General features: G+C 38.0%; 1 protein-coding gene across 3 annotated transcripts in view; it reads right to left on the reverse strand.

Annotated features, from left to right (window-relative positions):
• Positions 1–569: 569 nt before the first annotated feature.
• The window catches only part of Cyp7b1 (cytochrome P450 family 7 subfamily B member 1), a 167037-nt gene continuing 145751 nt past the window's right edge, over positions 570–21855 (reverse strand). Inside the window, 2 exon segments of one of the 3 annotated variants that reach the window (NM_019138.1) lie at positions 570–1850; positions 6345–6520. In NM_019138.1, the coding sequence (NP_062011.1) occupies positions 1554–1850; positions 6345–6520 (473 nt within the window). In that variant the 3' untranslated portion in view covers positions 570–1553. 3 annotated transcript variants of the gene reach the window in all.

Consider the following 21855-nt stretch of genomic DNA (forward strand, 5'->3'; position numbering starts at 1 on the left):
TGGTCCACTGGAGGTGTGTGTGGAAAGAGGTTTTAGTACATTGCTTTGTGAATATAGTTAATAATAGAGCATTGTGTGGTGAAAAGTTGCTAAGAGAATATATCCCAAAAGCTCTTATAACAAAAGTGATTTGATTCAATAATTTGGGTTAATTTAATCAATCTACATCTTTTTCATGAGTTATAACCTCCCTTTGTATTCTGTGAATTTATATAATTACAAATGGTCATTTTGCAATATTTTTTTACAAAAAGAAATGAGATGGAGAATAAAGACCACTTCATTAAAACAAAACCAGAGTTCATGCCAGTAGACCTTCAAGCAGACAGCATGAAAAGAAGCTATGCTCTAGAAAGCAGAAAAGAAATGCTAACGTGTTATATTGCCTAATGTGATAAGTATTTCAGAATGTTGTTTTACATCAATCTCCTTCATAATGACAATAAAATACTTCCAAATACTACAATTTCTAGTTAATTAATACAGCATGAATTAATTTGTCTTAATTACTTATCCTGTGAGTTTACATTTTGTGTCACCATTTATGTCAAATGTCAAGCACTGGGATATTTGATAGTAGAAATCTTTTACTAATCAATACAGGCTATATGGTATCACATAGAATTATTTTGTATAGTTTAATTTAATAGTTTAAAATAATAAACTTAACTTCAAGTCCAAAAGGTTGTGGATAAATAATGCTACCTAATTTCTCTGTTTATAGAAATGGAAATGTTTGGTAAAGGGTTCATTGCAGCATCAGCTAACACAGTTTATACTACAGACCAATTCTACCATCAGTGCTATTGTAACTTCAACATTTACCTCCACAATAAACCTAATACTAATGTTTAGAGTAACTGCTGACTATGGAATAGGCTTTGTGTTTTCATATACATTAAAATTTAACAATATCTAACTTGAACACGAGCAATCTTACATAACAATTAATTGTGTTCTATTGAGCTGTAGAATACAAAGTTATAAAGAGCATTTATGGATGATTAAATATTGAAAGGAAGTTGGGACATTTAATCTTTTGCAAAACTCATTTAATGCAAAGGTAACCTGGTGATATAGACATTATTGATATTATAGTTGAAGAGAACAATTTTATACAGCGTAACTCATGGGGTTTAATTTCTCCCTTCTCTGGAAAACTGGAAATTGTTATACTGTCCATTGATGGCACACTTTTCTGGCAGCACATAAAACCATATTAGAGGATTTCAGTAATTTAAAAAAAATCACCCTGGGGCAAATTTATTACTGGAAAAGCACATTCACTACAAATGATAAAAATCATAGTAAGTACAAACTTGAAAACGTTATTTTACCTTATCCTGAAATGATTGCCATGACATTTTTTTACACCATGACAGCGCTTTATTTTATGACAGGTTTTGTGACCCAAAACAAACTGGATGGATCGCAATCAAATAAAAATTTGCCATTTTCTAACAAACAAGAATAGTGGCTGCATTTGGGGAGTACAGCAAATCACAGAGCTCAGCATGTGCAGCCTTATTCCGCTAAGCTTCTCTGCCACCCTTTCAGGATCTCCAAGATTTTGCCTTGTACCTAAATGAGATGTCAGAGTCTGGATGCTGAATGCCCAGAAACATGCGACTGTGGTTTAGTCCTATAGGCTTAGTGTCAATGACTTCTAAATCAAAATAAGTTAAAAGTATAATCACTAGTAGCTTCATTTCATTAATTGCAAAGTATCTGCCTGGACATTTGCTTGTTCCAAGTCCAAATGGTATAATGTAACTCTTCAGCTTTTTTCCTCCTTTGAAAAACGTTGTTTTCTTCTTACCATCTTCTACGAAGCGATCAAACCTAAAGTCCTACAAGGAACAACAGACAGTGTTAAAATTAAATTTTTACTAGTTTGAGTTAAGTTCACGAGATTGCTTTTCGTTTAAAAGACATACGTGAGGAAGTAAAACCTGAAAATATAAAAGCCATACTCAAAGTCTTGAGAAATTCAAATGTTACAAGGATCACCTATATACAAATGGTTATACCACGCTCTCTTCTCAGCTCATATTTCTTTTGTTTTTCTTATTTGGTATTCTATGCTGTCACAAAATACTGAAGTCTTGATAACTTTGATAAAGAAAAGCACTTCTTTTGTCTCATGATTCTGGAGTCCCAAAACTCTAAGAACCTGTTGTTGACGGGGCCTTGTACTGTTCCTCAAAACAGAAAACCACAGAGCATGTTGGTACATTTACAAAGGAAAGAATCAGAGATAAAATCTCTTGTTGTTATAGTAACCCAGATTTCTAGAAGCCAGTATACTTTAAAGAGATAGATAACAAGGCAAAGGCCCTACCCATAACGACCCAACCACCTGTTAATATCTCACCTCCCAACACCACCGAAATGACATCAATTTTCAGGATGAGTTTTGGACAGGACACACAATGCTCAAATTATAGGGACTGCACTGAGTTCCTAAGCCCAGAGAGGCTACATCTATTTATATTTCTGTCCTTTATAATAGCTCCCCCAACACACACACACAGACACACACACACACACACACACACACACACACACACACACACACACACACACACGCTGATTATGGGTAGAAAGGTTCTTCTATACTGTTGTTGACATTTCTACTATGAAGTCTCCCACAGTTTGCTACTCATTTATTCTCTCAACTAGCTACTGATGGATGAGTACCATGAATTTGTGATTTAATGTTTATTTTGGATTAAAAAAAAACAGGAAATAATAAGATTCAGCAAAGTCCCAGAGAAAGCTTAAGCTGCAAAACAGATTTTGCTTTTTTTTCTATGTTGATGCAAATTTCTCCTATAACATTTCTATTAGAGTATACTCTACTTGGGTTAATTCTATGTATCACACATCTCTGGCATATATTTATAAAGAAGTTATACTATTTGATTATAGTAAACTAGAGAACTTGTTTATTTAGGGTAGTCAGTCTGCACTCTTAATTTTGCCATGTTACCAAGATGGTCCTGTTCAACTCTTATTTGAGTGTTAAAGGGTACTTAGTGACCTTATTTTAGTCCATTGTGAATTAAACTTTCAATTAAATTAATGCTCATGGTTTGAGTTAAAATGACCAATTATTTTCAATGGAGCTCATTAGATTTGCTTAACCACCACTTTGCTATAAACTACATGAAGTCAAACATAGAGAACTAAGTAGGTCAGATCCACCACATTTCTGGTTATGGCAAAACCCTATAATGTGAATAAATTATGATCACATTACAAATGTTCAAATCATTTTAATTGCAAACTTGGTAAGGTTGGGACAATCATTTCCCCTACCAGCATTTGGTCATCCAGAATATTTAATTTAAATATTTGAGCTTCGACAACCTTTGCACAGTTCCAACTGCATCTCATCTTGCAAGTCCATAAAATAATGTTGGCAAAATTATTTAGCATTTGATAGATTTTTTTATTTCCTAACAAATGATACTTTAAACACATTAGAGTAGATGCATATTTTAGTACTGTTATGGAACGTATCCAAACAAATCTAACCAATGTAGAACTGAATATATCTGTTCATCCCTGCAGCAAATACCATGATAGTCTCCATGGACATACTTTCTGGTAGCACATGGAGTCCTCCCCTGGTGAACGCCTTTCATCTCTGCAGCCCATTCCTGCCTTTCTGAACTCAGCATTAACCCTTCTTCTTAGCACTCCTTGTCTTGATGGCCAATCTAAGCAGATTGGTGTTCTTCCCTAGAGCTTTCTGCTAAGGCCAAAAAATTTAAGTAAAATTTAATATGAAACACAACCCTAGAAAAAAATTTCACCATAGTTCTCCTGTTTGATCCAAAAAAGCAAAAGAGAGTTTTGGCTTCATTATATCCAAATCATGTAAAATAAGCCTGAAACTACCATGGCTGACCAGGCTCTCCTAAGTGGCCTCAAAGATTGTCTTGTGAGAGGCCAGAGCAGCTCCCTGAAATTTCTGTCCTCTTTCTTTAATTTGGTCAGAAGTACTATCTCCAAAATTTATATTTTATGCTTTATTTAGTAAAACTAAAAGGGAAACTATCATAGCATTTGTGACCATCATAATGGGAAACACTTTCAAATAATGTTTGAAAGTAAATTTGAATCAAAATTATTTTCAGTTTGTTCCATTGCATGTGTATGAGAAACCTGGACAGGTCCATGTTAGGAAGGCCTACTGTCTCCATTACAGAGCTAGTTTAGTTTTAGCTTCTAAAGGGAAGCATGTTATCATCTCACCTGAGCTCTTTGGGCTAGCAAAGACCAGCAAGCTCCACTTAAACTTGGTATTGATCACAATCATTTAAATCATCTCAGAGACCTTAGGGTGTCAGAAACAGGACTGGATGTGAAAGACACCACATGTGCTCACTGCTCACCAGGTATTCTTCTGCTACAGTTTCTTGGAGACGCTCACACTCACTGAATGGCATTGGGGCCAGGAATTTGAAGCATCTGGCCAGTGTCACAAAGAACCTCTTTGCTTGGAAAGAAAGCAGAACAGTCTTTCCCTGTATCTCATCATGCAGAGATGATGACATATAGAACCAGTTCGCAAAAGATGTCAGAGTGAGAGGGGATTCTCTTTTCTCAGCCTACCTCTGAGTTTTTCACAGCCTGCAATACAATGATATTCCCATAGCAGGGTTCCACATATGCTTGTACTAATGAGCAAGTAAGACTAGTGTCTATTTTTTCTAATGTCTACTTTTAAGGCGATACTCATGTTCTTGAACAAAGGATAGGTGATGAGAATAGGTGAATGTGAGTGTGAACATACAAAGAATGGCAAGTGGCTGAATATTTAGAGTTTACAAACAGCAGAAATGGTATAACACTGAAGCCCCTGATACCCAGTTTGGATAAGGGATATGCTTTTCTAGGTTGGCTTTAAAGGTACAGATATCTGCTGGTCTTTGGTCCACCATGACTGGCTCTAACACTTATAATAAATAATTTTGGATGTTAAATTCCTAAGGTTATCAAAATCAGATTTAAACACCAAAGAACCATGGGATTGAAAGGGTGGGAGGTGGGAAAAGCATAAAGAATGGTGCCTATAGAGATGGTGGCAATCTGGTAGACATTTTTTATTTGATGACAACAGTAATTCTGATTTAACTCTTATGACACAAATAATAAACTCTGCTACTAATTGAATAATCACAAAGAAAATTGTAGGCAGAAGCGAAAAACTGGAGGGAGAAGTGGTATCGTTTTAGCAAGTATTTTTCAGACTTAATTTCAGTTGTTTTATAACTGTAATTTTTGTTAACCACAAATTTAGAAATGAAGCTTCTGGAGAATGTTTACTCACTGGCCAAAGCTCTCCAACCTCTGGACTGTCATTATCTGCATAATCCTTCTAAGAAACCAAACAAGACTTTCCTCTCATAGTAAGACATTGGCTTTACTGGTTAAATACACATAAATCATGTTTTTGAAGTCTGTCCTCTTATTAATTTCATAATATTGTAACCCGGGTTGGCTGCAGGGCATGTGTCTTAAAAACCTATATTTTAAAGTGGTTTATCTATGAAACACTTAAAAAGTGCATGGAAGTTTCCTTTTCAAAAGGTGATCAGTAAATATTAGAAGTCAGAGCTTCCCTTCATGCGAAGCACAAGCAGAATATAACTGCACTCAATTTGCATGCGGGGGGTGACTCCGAAGTGGCATTAAGGGATGAACCAGGGTGGATTAATTTCCAGTCTTTGATATTCATTAACTCCAGGTTCAGGAAAAAAAATACAAGGAGATGACACAATTACCCTCAGAGCCTCACCGGAGAGCAGCAGCTTTACAATTCGAAGTTCATAGTGCCATGCTAATTGATCAAGCAGGGCACATACCTTTAGCTAAAAGGGCTTAACTACTATTTGGGCCTAACTATAGTGATGATGGTATTTGACTTCTGAAGTCAGCTTCACTTTGGAAGTATTTAGCAAACTAGTTATCATTATTTAACTTTTATGCCACATATCATAGTTAGCCCCCTAAGGGTTTCAGAAATTCCAGGTCAAAAAGAATCTGATTCAGTGGCTAAAGGTAAGGGTGATTAGGCAAAAATGTCCATTTCATTTGAATTAAGCAACATTTAGACTTATCTGAATTTCTGTGCAGAGATCACATAACTTGTTGAAGTCAGATTCTTAGGGAAAAAAAAACCTTCTGTAGAGGCAAAAGCCTTCCTATTAGAGGGCGAGAAAACATAAGTTGTCCTCACCAAGCTGCCTCAAATCTCCAGTGGAAATGAGTGGAGCGTGAATAGGAGTGAGCTTGCTTACTTGTCAGCAATGACTTTCAAGAGGCTTATTTACCTTTGGAGCATCGAAGACTTCTGGGTCATTGTGTATCATTGGAGGAAAGACAGCTACAAAGTCTCCTTTCCGCAGACGGTAGCTCCTACTCTCTGAGCTGAAATCCATATCCTCTTGCACTTCACGGATGATGCTGGAGTAGGAGCACAACCTCAGAACCTCAAGAATAGCGCTTTCTGAAAGGTGAGAGTTCCTGTAAGGTGAGAGTGCTCTGAGCAGCTTTCTCAGTTACTGGTTAGAACTCATGACCAACGACCTTGCCTGGAAGTGACCCGAATTCTTCACATCCATTGACAACCAAGAGAGATTCAATGTGGCTGTGGATGCTGAGGGGAAAGAACCTGGTGGCTTTGCCCCAGCATCGTTTGGGATTTACAGGCAGGGGTAGGCACACTGTTAATGGACAGAGAAAAGAAGGAACAGTTTCCAGAAAAGGACTGGTCTGTCAGGGGCACAAACGATGATGAAATGAAACTATATCCCTCTCACAGCCTACTACTGAAGGGTTACTTCACCAGTCTGTACACCAGTGTTGCCTTTAAAGTCAAGTTTAGCTACTGAAAAGCCCCTAGACGGTTAACTGTAAGGTAATTGTAGAAGGTGCATTTGGAGACAGCTTAACTCTTAATTTCTCTTGTGCTAGTTGTAAATAAAATGAATCAGCATTTGTTGGAAATTTTTCAAAGGAAGAATTTTTTATATGATTTTTTAAAAAAAACACATTTTTCTCAGTATCCAGGGATATAATAACATTCACCATCATATCCTGGAAGATTCCAGAAGCTGAATGTCCTTTCTTTCCCAGTGGCCTTCACCTTTTGCTCCTAGCACGGCAGATTTTATGGCTAATTTCCGGCGATTTATCCTGGCAGTTTGAGGAGGAATTCCTTTGGGAATAATATGCATAATTTGCATAAATCATTCTGATAGCATGCATATCAGTGTGTAGCTCCTGTCTAGAGCTGCCTCTCTCCCTTCATAATCAAAACTGACTATGTTTCCACCAGCGTGAATGGGTCTTGGAATATAAAGCCTGATTCTTTCTAATCAGCAATGTGAAAGAGCGCCAAATGGAGCTTCCCCCCTTTCACATGGTAATAAATGATTGTGTTTATGACTTACAATTTAGAAACCTCACACACATACACATGTTCAGAGCCTCGTTTCTTGGTGCTGAGCACAGTTTTGGCATAGCCCGTTCCTAGGTATTAGATTATTAAAGGCAGACCCATTGGTGGGGGGGCTTGTATATAGCAAAACACAAAAATAAATATTAGTTTAGTAAGATTTAAATCTAGGAACACCTTGCATAGGGACACGAAGTAGCTTTGGGTCCCTTCTCCCAGGAGCTTTTTCCTTAAGCATGCATTTGTCTAAAGAAATGAGGCTTCGGTCAGCTCTGTGTGGGCAGTGCGGTGATTCAATGTGACGTATAGTGAGGCTGTGCATATTCTCTTAGACTGCCTTCGTTATTATAATCAGGCAGAGTCAAATCGGTTTGCTGGTGATGAGGCCAGAAAAGAACTTTGGTTTTGGAACATAGACTTTACTGCAGATAGCCACAAGGCACCTGACATGACAGATTTCAGCTGGCCAGGCACCAACAACCAACATTGCTATGGTGAAAATCAAGGATAGCTTTCCTATGTCCTGCTGCTGGTCCTGTTGGACCAACAATGGCATAACATCATTTTAGCATGTGCTATGAAATAGTAGCTGACATATGTAGTAGTTCTGTTCACACAACAAGTCCAGTAGGGGAGTGGGAAGAAAAAACACAAAAGCAAAATAATGCTTGGGGTGTCTGCTGTGACAGGGTAGCCATTTAACAGTCCGAATAACATGGTCATATCCGATTGGCTGGTGTGCTCTCGGGCAGCATGGCAGCTTGTGCCTACTGCAGTATCACAAATGACAATTGGGCAAGCATATCTTATGCAGAAGTTAATCACAATAATGGAGCTGAAAGTGTGGCTCAGCAGTCAGATCGTAAGTGACAAATCCGTTTTACCTTCCAGTACCAGTTATGTGTGCAAGACGAGGTTGGCTCTTGCTCTGAGCGATCATGCCGATAATCATTAGGCGACAAAAGTAATGAGTTGTGTTATTATCACCAATGGAGAGGCAAGCTTATGGGGTCTGCAGTACAGAATAAAGACACAAAAGCCAGCAGCACTTCCAGCAGTCCCAGAATGAATGTGGGCAGAGCTATATGTTGAGAAGGATGACAAGGACACAATGAAAAAGCTGCAGTTTCTCCTTGTAGTTGTCATAGTTGAGCAGACACCAGCCAGTGCCACTGACAGACCAGCTGGGCCCTGGGAGGACTTCCATGCCACACCAGGAGGTACAGTAAATTATCCTGCACGGTAGAGCAACATCTGTTTCTATGCTAGTGCCGAACAAACAAGGCAGTTTAAAGCATACCAAGGGATAACCAAGCAACAAATGAACATGACCCTCATTTTTTCCCTCCCTTCTCACACTCGAGGTGCTAAACTTCATTGTGCAAGCATTCCATGAAAGAGATGCCAGGTTTTTATTGGATAAGGTGTTGTCAGAGAGATTTTACATATTTCCAAAATGGAAGGGAAAAGCTTGTAGTATTTTTATTCTTAGAATTGTCTCCCTTCTATCTTCATTTCCTTTATACTAAAGCTAGCACTTGGTTCTCAATTCGCTCTAGAATTGAGGAGAAAAAAAAACAACAACTTTCCATATACTTATAAATATTCAGTCTTTAAACCTAATTTGCTATACTTAGTTCACATGCCTTCAAGCATTTGTCTTCCAATTCCCACTGAATAAATGCGTACTAATGAGAACTGAGCAAGCTGCCGAGGCAGAGCTGGGTGACTGGGGTCTGGCCTGCCACCAGCTTGTGATAGGCGGGCAAATTGAGTTAAAATGAAAAGTCTTGTCAGCTAAAATTCAACATGGTAGCCAAACAGCAAGCTGTCAATCATCCATCCAAAACAAGGGACTATAGGTAATAAAAGGTCACTGTGGATCATTAGTGCATACTTGGCTTACATATGGAAGTTAATTTTAATTAAACATGATCTCGATCTGTAAATGTTTTATAAAACTTATTGTGCATAATGGATTGCTAATTTATGCAAGCATTTAGCAGGTAATGGGACCCTCTAATTATTAGACTATAGTGTAGAAAAATGGCTATAGAGAATGCAAATATTTGAGGGATAGATCTACACCGGGCATTGCAAGGTGCCAACAGTCTTAGTTGTGATTCAGATAAGGCTGCTTGTATATACTGTCAAGAACTGAGTTTTACTGACGACCATCTACAAGACAACTGGGTCACAAAATTTTCACGATGAACTCACAATTATGAGTCTGTATTACCTTCTTTACCTGGCCAGGAGCAAAAAAAAATGAGTTTCTTTTTTAAGATAGGAAATTAATATGATTAAAAGTTCCTTCCCAATAAGGTGATTGGCATGTTTTAAGCTGTGATGTTTTGCAATCCAACTGGAGGAAAATGACAAATTAAGGGACATGCTTGTAGGAAAAGGCACATCCGCTTTGTCTTTGGAATAATTCATTTGTAAATTTTGAGTGCCAAAGCAGATCATGATAATCAATAAAGCCTGCTGCAGTGAAAACACAGAGCAGCACATGCACATTTCTGCCTCATACTTAAGCCATGTCTGTGTATGTGGAATGAATACTCTGTGACATGGCTGAGCTGTTAATTTGGGTCACCTTAATGATTGGTGAGGCTGGCGTGCCACCTGATTAGCCATGGTGATCAGGGGATAGTAGTGATGGCAGCAGTGAAAAGAGCAGCCAGCCCTGCTGTGGCCACTGGGGCTGAACACATGAAAATGGCCAGGAACAGGGAAGGGAATGGACATGACAGTCCTGTTCTCTATGAGGTCTGATGAAATGTAGCCTAGGATGCACACACATACATACCCTTGGGTGTCTTTATAGTCTCTTAGACAGATGAGAAAGTAAAAATGAAATTATGATAATTAATATATAATTCAAAGGAAAATCATAAGTTTTTTGATCAACAATTGTATATTTGAATAAAGTTAAAAATAAATCCGAGTCAGTACGAATGCCTACCTTCACACTGCATTGCAGAAACAGGCTTCAGTTCCTGCTATTTATGGTTTCTGCTATATATTTATATACATGTACGCTAAACATTCATATGCTCAATAAAATTTCGTTAAGGTCTTACTCTTCTCAAAGTCCTGGGACAGCGTGGCTGAAGGAAAGAGAAATGCAGTGTGTGGATTTGACCTGTACTCATGCAGCCATCTGAGGAATTCAAAGATGAAAAACATATAGAAGCAAGAGGCTCCTAAGATAGTACTTTAAGGTATTTCTTTATTAATCTATTTAGTGTGCACATACAGTGTACATTGGTGACCAAATGTGCCTGTAGGTGTCTGTTTCATCTGAACCCTCTTATGAGACCCCCAAGCTACTACTTTAGAGATTGCACCCCTTACTTCTTAAATTATAAAACACTATAAACTTTGAATATTTTAGCCTCATGGAATAGCTCTACCAGCTTAATCAACACATGCATCATCAGTTATTTTTTTGAGGAAACCTCATAACTATGTTTACCATTTTAATGTTTCAGTCTTCTTTTCAGTGTAATTTTGATGCATATGGGACAGGACTCAGAACCATGTATATCCGAGGCAAGTACGCAACCCCAGAGCTATATCTACAGTTCAAACTAGGGCATGCATGGATTAATAGGGCGATTTGTTTGTTTGTGGGTTTTTGTTTTGCTTTATCTTGCTTTTTTACGGTTCTGGGGATTGAGCCCAACAAGGCTTTACAGATGCTATGCTACTTCTCTAGCAATGAGCTATAATTTGTCATTTTATCCTTCCCCTTCCCTCTCTCCCTTCCTCCCTCCCTCCCTTTCTTCCTTCTCTTTGACAGGTTCTGGCTTTCCAGTCTAAGTAGGTCTTAAAATCATGATTCTCCTGCCTTTCCCAAGCTCTGGTGTTACACCTTATATCATTCCCTTGACTGATATGCGCAGTTTCTGAGTTATCACTCACAAAAAAGTAATCTTTCACATTGAAAAATTGTCTTCCCTTTAACTTTCAACCTTTATAAAAAAACAAAAAACAAAAAACAAATCTTGCTTCCAATCCATTCATAACCCCTAAAATACATGTGGTTATTTTATCATTTCTATAGGTGTAAGAGCAGTGCTTTTGTGCATGCTCGCCAAGAACTCTACCCTTGAGACATACCCCAGCCTAAATTAGCCTTCTGTGTTTCTCTGTCAGAGATGATATACATGCTTGGTAAATCCAGATAGTTGATTGGCCTCTTACAATGTGCCAAAACTACAAACACTGCTTGAGTTGGAAAAGAGAGAGGTGCTTTTATTTTCTGTGTCCCAGACAGCATACCTCTATTGGTGCATCACATGTGCAAGCAGATGAGGAGTCAATTTTTAAATAATTTAACCACGTCTTCCTTTGAAGCACTCTGATATGGCAGAGATTACCAGCTACTCTGGCTGCCTATTAGAATCACAGGGGATTAGTTAAAAAATAAGCATAACATCTCCATCCTAGATCAATGAAATCAGAACCACAACATTAACCAAAACCTTGAAATGAGGGGTGCTGAACCTTGGTCACATAATAGAATCACCTGGGGGGCTTTTAAAGCCATCAACCCTCACTACAGAGTAATAAAATCAGATGCTCTGGGGACCAGCCCGGGACTGAGTATTTAAAAGCTCTCCAGATGATTTCAGTGAACAACCAAGTTGAGAGCTGTGGCTTGAAGCTGGATTCTGCCACGAATCCTCATCCCTTTCTGTCCTGGTTTACTTGTAACATTCATTTGATCACTTTACTTAAATTTTCATTAGCGTTACCTTCCAGTCAGCTTGTATTTCCTTCTTGAACCTCTTAGTATTAGAATGCAAAATTGATAGTGAAGTCAGTATTTTTCAATGACGTTTCCTTATATTATACATAAAACCTTATTGTCCTCTGTATTTCTTCAGTTAAGATTTTCTCACAGGAGACTGGTGATACAGTGTGGTCAGAAAGCATTTGCCTACCATATGCAGAGGCCCTGGGTTCAATCCCCAATATGGCAAAAAGAGAAGAAAAAAATTACTAACATGAAGTGAAAGTCATACCTTCTGTGTTTCCTCATGAGAATATTTTGGTAAGCTTCACAACTGCCCCTTTTACTAAATACCTAATTTTTCCTCTACACAATTATTTTTATAATACTGAATCCTGTATTTGAGAAACAATAGTACATATTGTATAAAAAAATAGTGGTCGTTTGCTGAACAATTTTGCCTGAGGTGACAGTGATTACCATCAAGCATTAAAGCCAACAGCCTGCCTCTGGATTTGCTACTGTTTCACTGCATGGTTTGTATTTAATTTTTGCTGAACCTTTCTGTGCAGTGATCAAATGAAAATACTAGCTAAGCTAAAATAAACAAATCGCTAACATGATGTCAATTTGGTGAAATGTTGTTAATAGTTTTAGGTAAGAATACAGCTTGGAAGTAAAGTGCTTACTTGGTATTGGTTTAATCCTTTGCCTCATGAAAACAAAACAAAACACACCATTATCCTGGGAGCTTATCCTGAGGCTAAAATCTTGGTCATAGTCTTAAGACTTGTCTTACCTTACCCTAGTTTGTCAATATAGACACTGTGGTACATGGCTTGGAATAGTCTAAATATAAAATTTTCTCTCAGTGGGAACAATAAAAAATAATCTGGGATAGTGATATCTCAGGAGAAAGATATAGTTATGGTCATCAAAATCCAAGTGAAAATTCCGTCTCTCTCATGAGAATATTCTCATTTGTAAAAAGACTGATACGATTGAACAGCAGCCACTGTCCCCCTGAGCACCTTGGTAAAGACCATATGAAATAACGAAAGCTGGGGGTTGGGGATTTAGCTCAGTGGTAGAGCGCTTGCCTAGGAAGCACAAGGCCCTGGGTTCAGTCCCCAGCTCCGGAAAAAAAAAAGAAAGAACTAAAGCTATTTTGCAATACTTAAACAACTAATATGTTTATCATGGATCTATGATTATTATTGTTTATTACTGGATGTTTAATTTTGCAGCTAACCCTTCTGTTTTGGGTCTCTATCTCCTCATTCCACTGCTCACAAGAAATAGGTTTAGATCCTGGACAGGAAGGCAGGTAGACTAACAGCAGATCTCCACCTCTCTCCCTCAGCAACTCCAAAAATTTTCCCCAGTCTTATTCCCAACTTTGTAACAGAACTATTGCTGCAGCCTCCCTTCCCTGCCCTCATCTCCTGTGGATCACACAACTCTACCCATTCAAATTTCCTTTCCACCACTTACTGCCTTATCCCAGCCAGTGCCTCCCACAGACATTGCCTGGAAAGTCACAGGCCACTTCAGCCAATAAAGCAGGTAGGACAATCACAAATCTTTACAGATCCTCCATTCTTCCAAGTCCAATTCCCCGGTCTTGTTGCCAGCTCTGTAGCAGACATGCTGTGACTTCTCTTCAATTTCTAGTCCCATTCCCATGGGGGCTAAACAGATCCTGATGGAGCACTCCCCTTTTCTTCCTGATATGGACCCATTCCTAAGTGTTAGCACCGAAGGCCTAAAAGCACATTTTACCTGGAATCTACTGTAGCCACACCTATCACGACTCTCAAAGAATTTCCCACCAGGTAATACACAGTCTCCTAAGAACCAGAAACGGCAACAGAAACCAAGGAACAAAACAACTACCCCATGAAGACAGGACCAGGTATCAGAAACTAGAATTACAATTTCTCCAATGTCAAATGCCTAAATGCCAGTGTAAAAACATAATCAATAATAGCCAGACAATATTTCCCCATTAGAGTACAGCAATCATACCACAGCAGACCCAGAGTATTTCAATATAGCTAAATAACAAGAAAATACCTTCAAATAGCCTTTATGAATATGATAGAGGTCATTAAAAAGGAAATGAATAAATCTCTTAAATAAATCTATGAGAAAACAAACAGAGGAAGAAAATGAATAAAACAGTCCAAGACCTGAAGGTGGAAATAGAAGGAACAACAAAAACTCCACCTGAAGGGAATTTAGAAATGAAAAGTTTACTAACTCAAAGAGAAGCTCAGATGTAGCCTCACCAATGGAATACAAGAGATGAAAAGTGAGAATCTCGGGCATTGAAGAAAAAATAAAATAATGTACATGTCAGAAAAATATGTTAAATCTAAAAAGAAAATCTCCAAACCAAAAAATATCTAGGAAATCTGGGAAACAAATAGTTGGTTCTTTGAGAAATTCAATAAGACTGACAAACTCTTATCTAAATTAAAGGTAAAAAGAGAATATCCAAATTAACAAATTAATAAAATTAACAAAAATGTAAAATAATAATAGACTCTAAGAAGGGAGATAATAAAAGATACTAAGAAGATTTAGAGAATCATGAGGACACAATTTAAAAACCTGTAAGCCACCAAATTGGAAAATATAAAAGAAATAAAAACTTTTGTCAAGCCGTACTACTTATTAATGTTGAACAAATATCAGATATGTAAAAGAGACCTATAACCCCTACTGAAATAGCTGTTATCAAAAGTCTCCCAATCATAAAAAGCCCAGCCTTAAATGATTTTTAGTTCAGAATTCTTTAGTTCAGAAAAGTTAATGCCAGTAACCCTCAAATTATCTCACAAAATAGAAACAGAAGAATCTTGGCTAATTCATTTTAAGATAGCATAGTTGCCCTGATCACAAAACAACATAAAAGCCTTCATAAGAAAGAAAGAAAGATAATTACAGACCAATTATCCTTATGAACATAGATGCAAAAATTCTCAATAAAACACTTGTAAAACAAATCCAAGAACACATAAAAAAGATCACCCAGCATGATCACATAGGCTTCATCCTAGAGATATAAGGATGATTCAACATATGAAAATCAGTCAATGTAATATATCATAGAAACAAATTGAAAGAAAAATATCCACATGATCATCTTATTAGATGAAAAACACTTGGACAAAATCCAATACTCTTTCATGATCAAAGTTTTGGAGAGATCAGGGATACAAGGGACATACCTAAACATTATAAAGGAAACTTACACTGAGCCAATATCCAATGTTAAATTAAATGGAAAGAAACTCAAAATAATTACACAAAAATCAGGAACAAGGCATGGCTGTCCACTCTTTCCATATCTATTCAATATAGTTCTTGAAGTTCTATCTAGAGCAATAAGATCACTGAAGGAATTCAAGGAGATAGAAATTGGAAAGGAAAAAGTCAAAGTATTTTTATTTGCAGATGATATAATAGTATACATATGTGACCCCAAAAATTCTATCAGGGAATTACTGTTAACAATAAACACCTCCAGTCATGTGTGTGGATACAAGATTAACTCAAGAAAATCAATAGCCCTCTTACATAGATTTGACAAACAGCCTGGGAAAGAAATCAGGGAAACAATACCCTTCACTATAGCCACAAACAATGTAAAATATCTAGGGGCAATCCTAACTCAGCAAGTAAAAGGCTTGCTTATGACATCAAAAGATGGAAAGGTCTCCCATGCCCTGGATCAGTAGAAACAATACGATAAAAATGGCCATCTTAACAAAAGCAATCTACAGATTCAATAATTGTCCTACCAAAAATCCAACACAATTTTTTTTACAGACCTTGAAATGACAATACTCAACCTGATCAGGAAGACCAAAAGCAATCCAGAATAGCTAAAACAATCCTGAACAATAAAACAACATCTGGAGGTATCACTGTTACTGATTTCAAGCTGTACCACACCAGACATGTTGATCAATGTTGACCAGTAGAATTGAATCAAAGATCCATACAGAAATCTCCATATCTATGGACACCAGATTTTTGATAAAGAATTGAGAAAGCCCCAATGGACTAAAGAAAACATGTTTAACAAATGGTGCTAGTCTAACTAGATGTTTGGATGTAGAAGAATGTAAAATCTACAAAAAACTGAAGTCCAATTGTATCATAGGCCTCAACATAGAACCAGATAAACTGAACTTGATAGAAGACAAAGCAGAGAATAGCCTTGAACACAGTAGCACAGGAGACATTTTTCTAAACAGAACACCAATAGTACAAGCATTATAATCAACAGTTAATAAATGGGACTTTATGACATGGAAAGGCTTCTGTAAGGCATAGGACATCAACCATTAATAGGACAAGAAAGTAGCCTACAATATGGAAAATATTTTTATCAACTCCATATCTGGTAGAGGGGTAATATCCATAATATATAAAGAACCCAAGAAACTAGACATTAACAAATCAAATAATCCAATTAAGAAATGGGGTATAGACCTAAACAGAGAATTCTCATTAGAACAATCTCAAATGGCTGAGGAGCACTTAAAGAAATATTTAATATCTTTATCCATAAGGGAAATTACTTTGAAATTTCATCTTACAGCTGTCAGAATAGATGCAATCAGTAACACAAGTGACAGCTCATGCTTGTGAGAATGTCGAGCAAGGGCAACACTCCATTATTGCTGGTGGGAGTGCAAACATCCCTATTGTGTTTCCTCAAAAAAATTGAGAATTGGTCTACCTCAAAATCTAGATATATTACTACACTTGGGCATATATCTAATAAATGAACCATTCTCCCCCAGAGACACTTGCTTAACTATGTTCATGGTAAGAAATGGGGGGAGGGCAAGACATAAATCTCGCCCAGAATGAAAAATTGAATAGATTTTGTGGGTGGACTGGGGCAGATATGGATGGGAACAGGAGGAATCAGGTAGTGGATAAGGGATGAAGGGAGACAGTATGAGTAAAGATGACTGAAATAGGTAGTGATGTGCAAGCCTAGTGCAGTGGAAACTTGCTGGAAACTATGAGGATGACCCTAGTGAGGACTCCTAGTCATGGTTGATATGGAGCCTGAATCAGCCATCTTCTGTAATCAGACAAAGCTTTCAATGGAGGGACTGGGACACTAACCCAGCCATAAAAGTCTTTGACCTGTCATGACTGGAAGGTGTACTGGAGCAATGGTGGCTCAGAGCTTCAGGGGGTGGATACCCAATGACTGGCCTACTTTGAGGCCCAATCCAAGAGAGGAAGCCCATGCCCATCCCTGAATGATTGGCCAGAATTTGGAAGCTGGATGGCTCAGTGACCTAGGGTAGAACCAAATACAACTTACAAAAAAAAGTCAATGAAATGATTCCCAATATTCTGCTATATTCATAGATTGATATCTAGCTCAATTGTCATCAGAGAGGCTTCTCCGGCACCTGAGTGGAACACGTACAGAAACCCACAGTGAAATATTAGGTAGAGCTCAGGGAAGCCCACAGATGATAGAAAAGAAGGAATAATAAGAGCTAGAGGTGTAGAAGACACCAGTAGAACACAGTCCACAGAATCAACTAAGCAGGGCTCATAGGGCTCACAGAGACTAAAGTGGTAACTAAGGAACCTGTAAGAGTTTGTGCTAGGCTCTCTGAATACATGCTGTGGTAGTGTAGCTTGGTGCTTCTATGGGACTCATACCAGTGGGATTGTAGTGTCTCTGATTCTTTTGCCAGCTCCAAGGACCCTTTTCCTCCTACTGGGTTACCTGACTCAGACTTGAAGTGAGGGTTTATGTTTAGTATTATTCAATTTTGTTATGCTATATTTGGCTGATAACCCTGAAAGCCTGCTCTTTTCTGAAGGGAAAAGGAGCAGAAGTGATTCTCAGGGAGAAAGAAAATGGGAGGTGGACTGGGAAGAGGGGAAGGAAGGGAAGCTGGAGGTTGGATGTATTGTATGGGAGAAGAATAAACCAAACAACAACAATAACGACAAATTTAACAATAAAAAGACTTAATGCCGTTGTGCTATTCTCATAAAACAATAGCTTGCTTAGCCATCATCAGAGAAACCCTGTTCTACATGCAGATGGAACAAATACAGAAATCCACTGCCTGGCATTATTCAGCTAAAGAGAGGCCTTGGAATACTCAGTCCTAAATAACACAACTCTATTATTCCCTCCCCTTAGAAGTCAAGGAATCCGGAAGAAAAGACAGAAAGAATATAAGAGGCAAAGGGGATAGAGGACAGTAAGACACCTAAGATCTTTAACTCAAAAGGATGGACACCTAGAACTTCTAACTCAACAGAATCCACACATATCTGAAGTCACAGAGACTGAAGCAGCATGCCAGGGCCAGCAGGATTCTATAACAGGTCCTTTCATATGTATTATGGCTTCTAATTTAGTGATTTTTTAATAGGGTTCTCGGGTATGTGAATAAGTGGGTCTCCGGTTCCTGTGTTTTCTCTTGAGCTCTTTTTGTTTTGTTTGTCTGTTTTGTTCAATGCATTGTCTTGACTTATCATTATGCTCTTGTTTTATTTTATTATTATCATCCCTTAGACACTTCTTTGTTTTCTAATGAGAGACACAAAGTGATTGGATCCACATGGAAGGGAAAGTGGGCAGTAACTGGGAGGAGTAAAAGGAAGGGAAACTAATCAGGATATGTTATGTGAAAAAACAATCTATTTTCCATAAAAAAGAAAAGAATAAGGTGAAAGTAAATGCATATTAATAGTCTATAAAATGAATACATAATTGTTATAAATAAATAATTATAGTTATTTGTTTATTACAAGAAAATTTTACAGTTTACAGGACCCACCAAGCCTTTGAGGAACATAATAAGTATTTTACTTTGTTTTCAGCTACTATTAAAAATAATTCCATCATAACAAAATAGGACAGGAAGCCAAATTAATTATTTTTAAGTTGTCCTTACCTACAAGTATTTTTGCAACTACATAAAGTAATTAGAAATTTTAAACAAAAGAAATGGGCCTAAACTCATTGATAAGTAGATATTAGCCAAAAAACTCAAATTAACCAAGATACAATCCACAGACCACAGGAAACTCAGAAAGAAAGATGACCAAAATGCAGATATGCACATGTTCTCACTCCTCCTTAAAAGGGGGAAATATCCATAGAAGGGGATATGGAAGCAAATTTTGGAGCAGCAACTCAAGGAACGGCCATTCAGAGCCTGCCCCACATCTGGCCCATACACACACACACACACACACACACACACACACACACACACACACACACACACACACACACAAACAGCGCCACCAAAACTAGGTAAGATTGATGAAGCTAAAAATTGCATGCTGAATGGGACCAGATAGAGATCTCTCCTGAGAGGCACATCAGAGCATGCCCAATACAGAGGTCAATGTTAGCAACAAAGCACTGAACTGAGAACAGGACCCCCTTGGGGGGTATTAGAGGAAGCTTTGAAAGAGTTGCAGGAGCTTGCAACCCCATAAGAACAAAAATGCCAACCAACCAGAGCTTCCAGGGACTAAACCACTACCGAAAGACTATACATGGACTGACCCAGAGGTCCGACTGCATATGTAGCAGAGAATAGCCTTGTTGGGGCATCAGTGGAAGGGGAAGCCCTTGGTCCTGCCAAGGTTGGACCCCCAGTGCAGGGGAATATGGAGGAGGGCAATAAGGGGGATATATGGGGGAAATACCCATATGGGGGAGGAGGAGGAGAGGGAATGGGAGCTTATGGACAGGAAACCGGGAAGGGGAATAATATTTGAAATGTAAGTAAAGAAATATATCTAATAAAATTTTTTTTAAAAAAGAAATAGGCTAAAAATGATTTAGTAGTTTTGGTGGGTAAGGACTGTAAACTCATCACACTAGAGTCATTCTAATGTATGATTTTCTCTTTTAAAAAGCACAACAAAGTTTATCCAACTTCTGTTTCATAGCTCTTTCTTTCTATCACCATGTCTTCAACCTGCTCAGCTTCACGCTATGCCACTGAAGAAAATCGGTATTTCCTGACCTGCTTGTAGTTACATCTGTCTAGTGTTTCTAATGGGAGTTATGTTTGCTCTTTTGTGTGGTAATGTGTAGAGTTACCATCCCTGAGGGGCAAGTCCGATTATAGTATGGTGCCAGGTTGATTTATTCATATGAGAAAAGTAAGAAAACACCATAAAGTTTGTAGAGATACTTTGCAGGTCAAATATTTTGATTACATCATTAGATAACATTTATTGAGTCTTCTATATAAAAATATTCATATACTTCATTCAAATAAATTATAAGTAGGATTCATCAAGACAATATTCTACCAGGTTATTAAACTTTCAATAGTGAGCTTTCTCTGCATTGATATTTTCTTAATTATCCTCTATTGGATCATATTTATGAAGTCACTTTAAATTACTTCAATAGCCTATGGCAGCTTCCCTTCTCAATTCTGTTTTATAATTGCTTTGCTCAAGCAACAAAGCCTCTACCAAAAACGACTATCTTTTTCCATACTTTTATTAAAACTTCCCTTCCTAGGTAAAAAAAAAAAAACTACAGCATTTGTTTGATTACATTTTTTTCTTGTAATGATAAAAATTAAAGATATCCTTTAAAAATGAATTGTCTTCACAACATAGAGAACTTACAGAAGCCTGCCGTAACGGTTCTCTGAGAGACTCCCAATAGCAGCTGACTGAAACGGATGCAGAGACCCACAGACAAACATTGGATCGGACTCGGAGTCTTATGGAAGAGTTGGGGAAAGGACTGTGGGGATAGGAACTCCATAGGAAGGCCAACAGAGTCAACTAACCTGGACAGCTGGAGGCTCTCAGAGACTGAACTACTAATCAAAGAACATGTACGGGCTGGGCCTGGCCCCTCCCACCCCAGCACATATATAGCACATGTGCAGTTTTATCTTCATGTGGACCCCCAACAACTTGAGGTAGGGGCTGTCTTTAAAGCTGTTGCTGGTCCGTGGATCCTGTTCCCCTAATTGGGCTGCCTTGACTGGCCTCAGGGTGAGCAGATGTGCCTACGCCTGCAGAGCCTTGATATACCAATGTGGGAGGATACCATGGGGTAGTCTTTCAGACGAAAAGAAGAGGAGGTATTGGGGGAGGGACGGTATGTGTGGGGGGGACCAGGAGGAGGGGCCAGTGATTGGGATATATGGTGAATGAATAAATTAATTAATGGAAAAAAGAATTATTTCTTTGAAAAAAGGAATGGAAAAATGCCAACAATATATTCATGTCATATAGTATATGGAGCCATGGTATGGTATATATTCTTTTCTTTTCAGTGTACATTATGTTTTTTGAACAAAGTGAGATTATTGCTTGAAATATAAATGCAGTGGTTATATAGTGTGTGAAAGCTTGCTCCAGTCTGACTAAACCTTGTATCTCATGACAGAAAAAATATACACTTGTTTCCTAAAAGTAATGACCTGTCTCATACATTCTTGCAATAAATGACACTGACTCTTCTGGTCACTGGGCTGCCAGAAACATGACTAGCTATTGAAGGTGTTGCTGTGGCACAGTTTTTAAGATTTTGTTGTTTCTGATATTAAAGAGAGCCCAAAATAAAGATCTCTGCCTTGATTCC

The sequence above is a fragment of the Rattus norvegicus genome, chromosome 2 (genome assembly GCF_036323735.1).
Source record: "Rattus norvegicus strain BN/NHsdMcwi chromosome 2, GRCr8, whole genome shotgun sequence".
Taxonomy (NCBI): Eukaryota; Metazoa; Chordata; class Mammalia; order Rodentia; family Muridae; genus Rattus; species Rattus norvegicus.